Below are 12,827 nucleotides of genomic sequence, written 5' to 3' on the forward strand. Positions count from 1 at the left end.
TTAGGCGCCAAATTCGATCAATTCTTGCTCTCGAACCGGGCCTAAGTATATTTGCATAAACAAAGGTTCGAATATGATCAACATTAACCGGAAAGGTCGAGTGTTGTTTGGGTGCCCACATGTAAGCGCTACAAGCATTTGTGCTCGAGCTGAAGCCGAGACTGCAATGATCGCCTACTGAGCCCCTCTAATTAAAATTACGGGGCTCGAGGGTTTCACTGTAATTGAGTAACCTTTGCGGTACGTGTACAGTAGAGAGATAAAAGAAACGTTTTTTTTTGTCGTTCCAGTTTGTAGCGAAACAAAGTACTAGAAGAGTGAATGCATAAATGTGCAATTTAACAGTGCGACCTGTAAAAAAATGTAAGTGCCGAAGTGTGTATTCGATTAAAAGCGAGTGTATGTAAGATAATTGACCATCCGTCATCGCGTTCTCTTTTTTGATTAGCTGGATAAACATTGAAATTAATGGTTTAAAAAACGGTGGAACCGGTTAAGTAAGTTAACCACTCTATATATCGGTCAAAGCACTCTTTTCGTCGGTCGGTGTGAGAATGAGTTTCAAGTACAGACTAATTTTAGACCCCAGGAAATCTGGTATTTACTGATTCAAATTCAAGGGTTGTTTTGCAACAACGTTTGTGTTGTTAATTCCAGTGGCGTCGGGTCCACCTGTGCAAAATGTGCACTGCACAAGTATCCTATTCCCTAATTTGCGAGCGTATACAATTATCGAAATAAGATAATCTTTGAAAACAAGTAAGCATACCAGTGAAACCCTTCAATTTGAAGCATCAAACACTTTGGTTTGATTTTCTTCTTTCATTCAAGGAAAAGGAACTAAATAAATGTTTGGTGCACATGTGACGATACCAGCGGCGCGACGCCTCTGGTTAATTCTGTTAGAATTTGTAGGATTCGTATCAACTAAGTGCTCCCTGACAGAAAGAAATTAATTATTTCTCCTTTCAAGAAGTAAAAAACGATTAATCAGGAGTATAATAAAACTTATATACTAAAGAAGCCGAGTAAATGTTAGATTGAATGAAAGCGAAATCGAATGTACATGAGTTTAACGCAACAATCAGTTCAGTCGCTGAAAAAATTTCAGATGTACCTTAATGAACAGCAAAATACCCAAACACTTAACCATACCCTAAACATCCGAGAAACAAATAACAAAAATTATTATTTTTCAATTTTCCAGAGTAGGGTACCCCCCCCCCCCCCCCTTACAAGTGAATTTTTTCTCCAACTTATTTTGTGTCGAAAAATCGTTATTTGCGGTGAATGTTACTTTTCTCATTTTATTAACTGAAGCGCATCGAGAGTTAAAACAAGTTTACAGAAACAAGCGGTAATTTCCTTGTTGGTGGCTGTCCACTTCCGAAGACGCAGAATTGGAGGAATAGCTCGATAATGATCCATGCCAAAAGCGGGGACAACGTGCTTCGTTATTATTCAAATTGCTTATTCAAAATAACTTTTCAAAATAAAGTAAATAACCAGAATACAATTTTTCTTAATCCTGTGCTCCAAAACCAGTTTGATGATTTTCTTTCATTAAAAGCCGAACCACTAGTGTTTCAAACATAACAGACAGGGCGATAAGTACATTTGATTTCATTTTCAAGTGTCAGTCAATAAATATTGAGTAATATTTTTCTGCAGGAGCAGCTATAATATGCAAGAAAAAAAAGTAAAATCAAAATCCTTGACAGATTTTTCATTGCTGGCTATGAGCTATCGCGAACTCGTGATATGTTGTTCCATTTCGAAGCACGTCCCACTACTTATGAGTCAGTGATCAGTCTGACATTAATGTTTTTCCATGAAACTACAAGTCTTTAATACAATGTGAACAATGAAAAAGAGTCCAAACCGTTGAAATAAAGATGTAACAAGATAGCACAAATGCCATACACATTAACTTGACAGATCGACAGTTAAGGTGCAGTAGCGCCGTGCGCAAGAGGCGACGCAACGAGACGCGCCGAGCAACGTCCTTTGCACAGTAACCCAGTAAGGAAGTATGTACACCGAGTTATGGTCAGACCGGATCCAGAAAACTGAACACGATGTTCAGCGCGACACCCCGGCCATCGAAAGCTGATGAATCACGCTGTGACGATTATTTACTAAAGAAAAGCAGACCGATGCGTAACTTCGAGTGATTCATCGTCGGTTATACTCCGCTAGCACAGCAATAACCAACGAACTGCTTTTGGGATGTTGCCGCGGTTAAAATCGGTACTCGCAAGGTCGACTTCAAAAGGACCTAGCTATGGGAGCGCGTAAATTACCAGAGCAAGTTGCGAGAAATCGATCCATGTTTTGCGCCGTCGTCGCTGCCCCTTTGCCGGTTTGCTATATTCAGTGAAATGAATTATTGCGCATTCAGTAGTCAGGAGCAAAAAAAAAACAATCTCATTGTGGATTTTGAAAAGTTAATTTCAAAACCTTATTTCGTGAGCAGCACCATCAGATTGTCATATCACCTGGAACCTTTTCGTTATTAAAAAATGCGTGCAGGTTCGAATGACGCTTAAACATATGTACGTGGCATTTCTTAGTCGGCAGCCGTTGCTGTAGCAAGCAAGCCTGCCTACAAGTTTATCGCGGCCAGGGGTCCAAAGCAGCCCGCCAAATGTAGTGCGGTTATGTTGGCACTTGTTTTTCAGCTGCGTGGTGTTGTTCTGCATTTAAGGCATCATGTTTACCTTCCATTTTTCTAGCAACAGACAAAGAGAGCGCGAGAGGTATTATGTTACAACAAACGCGCGCGCGCTTCACGGTTGCTTACGCTGCTGACGTCTGAGAGCCATTTGTACGCACTTTGTAGCGCGATCCCCAAACAACAAGCGATTTTGCAGAAATCGGTGAGTCGATTAATATTCTTCGAACGCATTTCTAATTTGCTCCAGCATTATTTACCAACACGAAGGGTTATGTGCGGAACTTCCTGGCCAATCAAACTCCCGCTGCTTCACAGCCATTCTCTACATCGAAGCTTGAGGAATGCTAAGGTAGCCGCGAGAAAGCATGACCGAGGAATTTCATCTTCCTTCGATCATCGATGTATCGGCTCGCATATGTTCGTCTGAAACTCAGGAGCGTCGGCATGTGCGCACGGTAAAATCGGGGCCATTAACCTAGCCAAATATGACGATTTCTGATACGGTACCTACTTTTCGCTTGTAGTTTGTTTTTTGCGCAATAAACACACGAGATGTGTGTTAGTAAGAGTTGCTCGGAACAACCGAAATGTAGCACACGGTGGTGCGGTGTAGTGTTTCTAAGGTTGGTAGTATAGCGCAAAAGAAGAGGCGCAGTGAAGAAGTAAAGCCTAATTTTACTCTATGACAAGCAGGGATGTCATGTTAGTAAACAATAGAAGGAGTAAATGCTAAAATGGAGTCCATAGAAATGAAACAAGCTATTCGATATTGAATTGTATTCATATTATCATTTTTATCCTTTTCATTTTGATTTTTTATAATTTTTATCTTTTGTATAATTTTTTTGCACTTTTTAAATTGATGGATTACGCGCCAAGCCTTCCATAGGAGCACCCGTAGCAGTCCCGTGGATAAAAAATGCAAACTTTTAGTGTAGGTTTGACGAAGTACATTTCAAGTACTGTGAAGCTTTGGTGTCGTGATTCAACGGTGACGCATGGTCGTTTGATAACTTTTTTTTTCTTCATCTGATGTTCGAAAACTTGTCTTTTGCCATTTTTTTGCATTTAAGCTTATCTTAAGCTATATCGACTTGAATTAACAATGACAATAAACATAACGATTTTAGAATTTTTTTATTTTGAGAATCGTTATTTTCGGCATTTATCCATCGGGTCACTTCTTCCGAGTTTATCAGTTTTTGATTTCGATTTTGTTTGCTAGAAAATCGTTTTACTCGTCCTTTTACTTATCTTTCATTGCGAAAAATGTAATATTTCTAGCTTCGAGGGGCGATTGGCTCCATGAAGTGGCTCTCACTTCAAGTGTATACCATTTGGAACAATTCTATTTGGTTCCATTTGATTTCAACATGTCCAAATAAATGTGAATAATAACATTTTGGAAGCAAAAATATACGAAAGTAGTACTGCTTCAAACGTATTTTAGTGTTTGTCATAAAAAATCTTAGATAACATTATTGTTTTTACTCAAATTAAACGTTTTCAAGCGCTCTACAGTTCGTTCTCTAATATCAACTCCCTGTCTGCTTCAGTTTTAAAATGAAATCAATAGAATTTCTATAAGAGGTATACACTTAAAGTCAGAGCCACGTCATGGAGGAGTATACAAAAAACTTGAATGTTTTATGACTCCGAATAGAACTATGGTAGGGGATATACATAGAAGAGTTTATTTTTACATCAAATTTGGCCCTCTATCAGCCCCTGAAATATTCCCAACAAAAAACAAATCACCCCTTTAATACACGAATCCCGCAAATTTCAGCTCGTAATTACATTTAAAGTTGGTTTGTTTTACTCAAGGTTCTTGTTCCACAAGGAACCAAATTGGATTTTTTTCTCTTCGTTGCAAAATTTCCAAAAGTGCAGTTTGCCTTGTTTGGTATTTATTCAAAGTTCTTATGGTATGAATGGTGCATTTGAACAACCCCACCGCACGTACGAACAGCTGGCAAACACAAATTTTGGTTAAAACCCCGCAACAACCAGCCGAAAAGAAAACAGAAGATCACACACGAGTTCGAACACACACACCGGAGCAAAACTTAAGACAGCTGAGATTATGTTAATCATTCTGCTGAATGAGATAATATAGTAGAGATAATAACGCAAGAAAGGCAGAACAACCGGGGATCGCTATCCATGGGGAACGGATGAGGAGGCACGAGGGTATAGCGAGAGACACACACGCGTTACGCTGCTTCGTACAACAACGTTTGCGGAGCAGTGCTAGCTATAAGTAAAAAGCTCTCTGCGGAATAGAAAAGTTATAGCTGGAGTTATAAACGAGAGGGCCAGTTTAGTAAAAAAAAGTGAAAAACAGTTTTCATTTCATGTTTGAAAAGAAAGTAACACGACTTCTGCGGGTTGGTTAGACATTTTTTCGTCAGTATTGGTGCGTGCCCGCAATTTCACTCGAGCCAGTTTGAATTGTTCGGGGGTTATGTGCATTACGCGGGACACCCATTCCGGGGTGTTCCCGGTGTGCAAACTTGTTCAAACAGCAGCCCCCGATCCGTAGTTGGTGTTGATAGCGACGCTGAGTAAAATCGTGTCTTACCTTTTTCAAATGTTTGTTGACCCATTTTGTGAAAGTTTTCTTCTGTATGGCATCTCGTTCGTCTGTGGATTGCGCCGTACGCGATTGGGAAGAAAGGGAGAGAAAGGAAATAAGAAAAAAATATTAATGATTTGACAATTGTGGAAAATATTATGTTGTTAATCAATCTCAATCAGCATGCAAATCGGCAGCGCTTTCAGCCAGTTGGTTTGTCAATTTCTACTTAGTTGTCTCATGAGCTCATAAGAGCTTAACATTTTGTTAGCAGGCAATTTGTTAAACTCAAAGAAGACTGTTTTACTCAAGCTAAAAATATGCGCAAACTCTCTTCAAATGAATACATAAAGTCGTTCCACAATCAGCATGACAGGACCGGACCGGACTTTTCGAACACTGATTTTTTTTAACCACTGAAACGGAACGTTTATCTCATCTCTAGACATTCATTAGTTACGAGGAAACAGTGACTTCGTCAGACGAACCTGCTTGGTGTAGAGCATCAACGTGCAACTAGCAAAAAGTGGTTCGCGACCTGCGGTCCCCTTGGTTATTTAACGGTGAAATAATGACGAACCGTCCGTACGGTCTCCGTCGTAAAAGCAATTTCGCGAAGAAGTGATAAAACCCGTAATTAGTAGGCCTACAGGAGCATGAATGAAAGATAGAGAAATATCGGCGGTTTCAGTCGGAGGCTGACGTGAAAATTACATCTATGGCTGTCGTTCATTCACGAGTAGCGATCAGTTCACAGCGACCGTCAATAGCGTAGAACGTCACGTTTCGGACAACCCCAGTGTGAAAGGATGCTACAACGCAGCGAGACCGCTGTCAAACGAACTCAAACATTATAAGGTAACTTTTCCTGATTCCCTAGCAGAACAACAAAGTAAACTCCGGTCATCAGATAACCGGTTCGGTGCAAGCAGAGATGGAGTTGAGATGAAATATCTAAACGACTCTGTACAACCTGAACAGGCGGTAACGGCGGGTTTGTTGTTGTTTCCAGCACACGAATCAGCCGCCACTACCGCCACCATCATCGCCATATCCACCAGTCTGTCTGACCGCACTTCCACCCGCAGTTATTCAACACCGCCGCCAGTTATTCTGGCGCTAAGTTCTGCGGTTTCGTAGGCTTAGCTGAGAATTAGCAACGGATGATGCAGGCAGAGAACTTGTTTTCGGGAATCGTTCGGTTATGCAAATTATGGCCCCTCTGATTTCGACATCCGAAAACGATGGACAATTAAGACGAGATCATTCCTACCAGCTCTGCGCGGGGGAATTCGTTTTGTGGATTAGTTAAGAGACGAAAAGATGGTATCTTTTGTCAAAAGAAAATGTGAAGTTAATTGGAATCGTTTGTTTTTTTAATTCGAATTAAAAATGATAATGAAGAGTTAACAGAAGATCGTGAAACTAGTCAACCTGCAAAGGCCTCGAGAACCATAGATAGAGATTGTGAACATTGAGAAAAGAAATAAAGTTTTAAAAAGTAAAAGCTGCGCAAAACGTATTAAATACAATCAATTACGAGTTAAAGATTATTACGAATTAAAGAAAAACAAATCAGAATACTTTATCACACTTAAAAATATTAAAAAAATATTTATTATCCACATTATTGGAATCAGTTGTTACTATGGAGAAATTGTTCATCTTATTTTTCTAAATTTGTTTTTATTTTCAATAACAATTTTTTTTTTCTAAATAATTAGTCAATGTTCAATGTGTCAATGGTCTTCTCATATCTGACCCAAAGTTTGGGGAACATTTCAAATAAGATCACTATGGTCCGCAAATTACGTAAGGACTTTTTCGTTATTTGTGTTATTTGGGACCCAGTATTTAAGTATTCCAGAATTGCTCTGACATAGGTTACGCATTATAATTTTATAGCATATGGGTCCAGCAAGTTGTGACTGAAGCGTTTTATAAAGCCTAGTGTTCTGTTTACCTTTTTTATAATTGTCTTGTGAATGTGAGCTTAGTGTCCAGAATTAATTGGTTTCCTAAAAATATGTCAATATATGGAGTCTGAGCTTTTCCATTGAAAGTTATTGAGTTGCATTTTTTCACATTGAGTTTGGAGTAAAGACTTCGGTTATTTCCATGAATAATTTCAGATCGCCTGCATACACAAGCAGTGATGGAAACGAAACGAATATGATGCAATTATCGTTTAATCTCCATATGTACACATCATGAAGTGTTACAGACCGCGACTAAACTTGAATCCTCTCTACACATAATGAAATGATGATATGATGCGTAGGTTTCTAAGAGAAAATAAACACATGACTAGACTACATCTGCTCTGAGAAGCGATTCGCTCGTTGCGTTTGTCTCTCCATATGCCGGTCGTTAGGGGAACAAAGAATAGCAGCAGAAGAATATCATGTCGCCTGAGCAGCAGCAGAGGTGTGGTGCGGTGAGAAGGAAAGTGTGGAGGAAGGGACTACTTCGGTAGCGGTTGACTTGAGCGAGAGTAGGAGAGCATACATTGTCATTTTCTTTATTTTTCTGACAAAAAATCTTATTCATGGGTAATAACATAACAAGATCTGATCGCTCTGTGTGACAGAGATGAATAACTTCATATACCGAGTTGTGCACATTGAGAGCCATCTGTTGTGGTGTACGCTAACGACAAGCAATATATCGTAAAAAGGAAAGCAAAGAGAGTGAACCAACACCGATACTTTGTTATTCGCATACTGACGATGATGTCAACGCATCGTAGGCTTCCTTTATATGTATTCAAAATCGCTAGAGGTGATTTTTTTTCCATCGCTGTAAACAAGTTTTTTCAGGTGTTTTAGTAGGACAGTAATCTCTGGGACTCCAGAGGTGACACGAATGGGATCAGCACACACGTTTTGAAAGCGAACAATTTGTTTGCGTTCCGGTAAATATGTGTGAAGCCATTTAAGAAGTCTATGTTCTATTCCTATTTTTTGCAATTTTAAAAGTAATAATGTAATGTCGATGCGGTCGAATGCCTTACTAAAGTCTGTGTAAAGGGTTTCTATGTGGTGGCCACTGTCCAAGGCATTCAAAGAAAATGATACAAATTCTAAAAGGTTTGAGGTAGTTGACCTGTCTTTAAAAAGCCACGTTTGTTTGAACTTTGACTGAATATGATAGTAGTCAGTCTAAAGGCCAAAATGCAATATTATAAATTTTCAGTATGTATTTACATCAAAAATTGTAATTTTTTTGAAAGCAGGATTACTTTTGTCCTAGAACGGAAAATGTGATTGGAATGAGGTCGATATCTTGTACCGTTATGAGTAATTGAAGAAAGCAACCCGCATAAAAAAGTCGCGTCAAAAACCTGGCTGTATATTCTGATTTTTTATTTCAACAATTTTAACGTATTTCGGAGAAAATTTACATGAAAAACACTTATCACTCAGAGGTATTATAAGCAAAACTCAAATTACATGATTATGGACAGTCTTGATGGAGCGGTTCGAAGAAAATGGTACCAGTTGCTCAGAGATATCCATAATAACAGTTTATTTTTCAATAATTTGGAATTTTCAAACAAACGAGTTGAAATAAACTATGAAAAGTGAACACTTCCATAAGACAAAAAAGGTAAAGGATGTAAATAATGAGATAAAATACCAAACTGAATAAAACGAAGCATTTGAAAAAACTCATTCTAAAATAACCAACTAACATAATGTAATTACTACAATGTTGATAGTTATTAAAAATAAATTGATAAATAAACATGGATTTTTGTTTTCTCCATTTTTACTCATCATGATTAAAACTAAACAAAAGACCTGACATTTCAAAGGTTGAAATATAGGTCTTATATATTCAGCGAAATGTAGAAAAATATAAAAGCGATAATACAGTTCTAGTAAAATAATGAAGTGAGATTTTCATAAAGAGGGCTTCGCTGCCGCTTTGAGAAGCGAGTAGTCGTGGGTTCGATTCTTAGTAGAATCCAAGCCGTTCAAAGCCAACGGACATAAGCATAGGGTAATTCTCATATACCTCTTGACAAAAAAAAACTCCCTCTTACAGTAAAACTGGCCACAGGGACATTTAATTGAAACTTCCAGGGAATTGTGATTGCGAAAAAGGAAGGGTGAATAAATCAGACACAGAAGCACGAATTTCAATAATAGTCAATAAAGATAATGCCAATAATATGAGTGCAAACACCAGGGCGATATCACAAAAGATGCAATTTTTCTGGATGAGTTCATGCAGGAAAAAAAATAAAAATAATTTTGTCATTTTGCTCTTACGCTCTTGAGATGAGACAGAAATTGGTAATCTTCGGACAAAGTTTTCTAGCATTTTGATAATAAAGACTTTTGAACAGATAAACAAAACTTTCAAAGGTCTGAGATATTCAACACATTGATAAAAAAAATGCAAAATAAGCTTTCTGAGTCGTTTTCAGAGTATGTTTGCACAAAAATCTTAGCAATTTAAATGATCCTTTACTGACTATCATGAATAGTAATATTAGTGTTTATTTTTCTTTATGGACTCATCACTTCCACTAAGGTGTCATTACCACTATTGAAGTGCTCATTATTTATGTTCGTACTAGTTGCTCATTATTTATATTCGTACTAGTATAAAGGTTTTCACCCTTCCGTTCAAGGTTGCTAATTCCCTGGAGAGATATCACCAAACGTTTTTCTCTGGCCAGGATTTTTCTAAGTGAGACTTATTACGACAAGATGAAGAAGATGAAGTCCTATTGAAAATTTCGTTCTTCCTGCGAAATTTCGTTCTGCCGCGTCACAAATATAATTCCCTGAAGAGGACACTGATATACCCCAGGTTAGTTTTATTATAAGAACTTGAATTTTGTCAAGAGAAAGAAGTCTTATCAAAACCTCGTTCCTCCAACCAATATCGCGCCATAATTACAATCCCCGAAGAGATTTATTATACCTTACTCTAGGCAGTTTTATTTCAAAAGACACTCTTTTTAGTCAAGATAAAATTCAACAGATATAATTATATTTTTCCTAATACAATTGTATAGATGTATTAAATTGGCTTATTTGTTCCTAAAAAACTAGTTAAACTCTTTTTTCCATCAAACAACCAGTGCTTAACCCAAAAACGAACTAATTTGTATCTGCGCTTTGGATGTAAGGCATCAAACTCTATACGACCCGACTGCTCTTACATTTGAAAAAATACTTTAGCTTGTTGATTACCGTTTCGAGTGAGTAGTTTTCCATTGTCGTATTGAGTATTTTTTGCCATAATGTAAGTCCAATTGTTCATAAAACGTTAAATATAATGTAGACCCTGATGATAGTCCCATAAAAGGACCGAAACGTCAATGACGAGCAAATAGAAATCAACGCAATTTCTTAGACCTTAGTAGATTCCAGTCGAAAACGAAGTTTTAAACTGATTAGTCAAAAAAAATAAAAATAATAAAATTACCACAAAAGATAAAAAATGGTCGCAGTGGTCCAAATCTTACCAAAAAAAAGTCAATAAAAATAGTCAAAAGTCTAGTTAAAAAAAATATGATTGCGTCAAAATATACTAATTTGTTCAAAATTATTTATTTGAAACAAAAAATTTTTTATTTCGATACAACCAATTCAAAACATATTTTATATACACAGTAAAACAATATACAAAACAAGTCAAGCAGGAAAATTAAATTTTTTATTGTTTTATGTAAAATGGCACGATTATTTAAATTCAAACAACGTTAGCTCCAAGAGGCATCATTTTCGAGTTGTTCTAGATTAGGTGAAACCATGTCCGAAAGCAATAAAATGTCAATGTTTCCTTGATATGCGACCCCATTTTACCACAAGTTTGCTTCCTATCTTCTTTGGGTGAAACAATTTTTCCAAAGGGGGAACATCTCGAAGGTACTTAAATGCACAAATTAGACACATAAAATATTTATTGTAAGCTGAATAGCATACTCTACTTATTCCTTGTCATATAAGTAGTAAATCGCATTAAAGATAGTTTTTGCAATTCCTCTTCAAATTGTGTTCAACCAGTTGTGTACTTTTTCTTTCTGCTTCCCTCGACCGGAAAGTCAGAGAGCGCAGAAGACAGCCGGTGGCCGGCCATTAGTAAGGTTTTGTCTAGGTCAGTCCGAACCAACCCGTGCCTCAGTAATAGGGCTCCCACTAAAACTGGCACTTGATGGCGTTTCGAGATATCGAAATGTGAATGGGAAGAAAAGGTTATCACTATATAGCAATAGACTGGGTGAACGCACATCGAGCCGGGGTGAGTTGAGAGGCGAGGTGAGCAAACAGTACCTAATTGGTTTGCCGCTACCTGTGCGCTTGTTTGTGTGTCGCCACGCCATAAACTTAGAAGTGCATAGTAGACAACGACGTCCGAACAGCAACAGGCACGTGAGAGTTCAGGCTGATGAAGGTAATTTAGATTTCTCATACTTAATTCAAATGCTCTATCTGATTGCCTTGACTGTCATGGATAGTCAGCGAAAGAAATGGTATTTCCATTGCCATCAGATTAGCAATTCCAGATTTGCGAGTTTTGAACGCCAACGATTTTATTTCGGTGGAATGGAAAACAAATCATCGATGCCGGAGATGGCAATTTTTCAGTGTCTCCCGTGGCATTTGTTTTTTTTTTTTTACCAACGGCTATCTGATCGATCATTACCGAAAATTCCATTTACCGTCCGTGACCGATGAATGACTGCTTCTCGGGGATACAAACCGTTTTGGTCGAAACTGAACGCATCAATCAGCGAGAATGATGATTCTTTTACGACGACGGTGTGAAACGTGAGCCGATTAGTCAATTGACATGTGTCATTAGTAGGAGTGCTATAGATACTGTTCCGGTGGTGGTTCGAGCCTAGATAAGCAACAAGTGACGACTTGAGGAGACCACTTTTATCGGTTGTTTTTTTTTCGAGAAGTAGTGATCGATGGCAACGACGATGACGAGACGTCGTGATTTGTGGTAATGGCGAAAAATAGAAATGATCCAAGGAGGGCGATCAGAATGAGCATTCAAACAGAGGTGGACTTGGGAGTATTGTCGTTCGAGACGATACAGAAAAAAAAACTTAGTGCAATAACCCGAAACTTCAATCAATTCGATAGGTCATCGACAATCGATTAGTCATGGGAACTGTCGAACGGCAGCGTTTGAAACGTGATTTGTTGCAATATGTAACGCGCGACTGCCAAGTCCAAGTTCGCGTGATTCATTACTGGGTCAGTTGTATTGTAGTAACAATAGGCTCAGACTGCCGGTCGCAGAAAAGCTAACAACTACAAGCACGTACTTTTCAATTAAAAAGTCCTTTGTACTGCGCGATTCAACTGCAACTAATTTTTAAAGAAACCTGGCAGCATTTTTCCTTAATCGATAGGCCAAACAAAACGCTATACGTATTACTACTGATAGGGTAAATGACCCAATAGTGGAGGAGCTAAGCACGAGTTATGCATGTTTAGCCATGTTTTGGCTAAGAAAATCAAATCTAGCTGGTCCGTTTCACTATTTTCTGTTGAAATTGGTTCTATTTGATAATTTTGCACCTTAAAATTGACTTTG

At 38.0% G+C, this 12,827-nt stretch overlaps 1 protein-coding gene across 40 annotated transcripts in view; it reads right to left on the minus strand.

Moving 5' to 3' along the window:
• Positions 1-12,827, minus strand: part of LOC129721789 (dystonin) — a 293,217-nt gene that overhangs the window by 135,152 nt on the left and 145,238 nt on the right. For all 40 annotated transcript variants that reach the window (XM_055674769.1, XM_055674767.1, XM_055674768.1 and 37 more), the window contains exon 3: positions 5,262-5,323. In XM_055674769.1, the coding sequence (XP_055530744.1) occupies positions 5,262-5,323 (62 nt within the window). The remainder of the gene's footprint in view (positions 1-5,261; positions 5,324-12,827) is intronic.

This window comes from Wyeomyia smithii, chromosome 2 (genome assembly GCF_029784165.1).
Source record: "Wyeomyia smithii strain HCP4-BCI-WySm-NY-G18 chromosome 2, ASM2978416v1, whole genome shotgun sequence".
NCBI classification, from domain to species: domain Eukaryota; kingdom Metazoa; phylum Arthropoda; class Insecta; order Diptera; family Culicidae; genus Wyeomyia; species Wyeomyia smithii.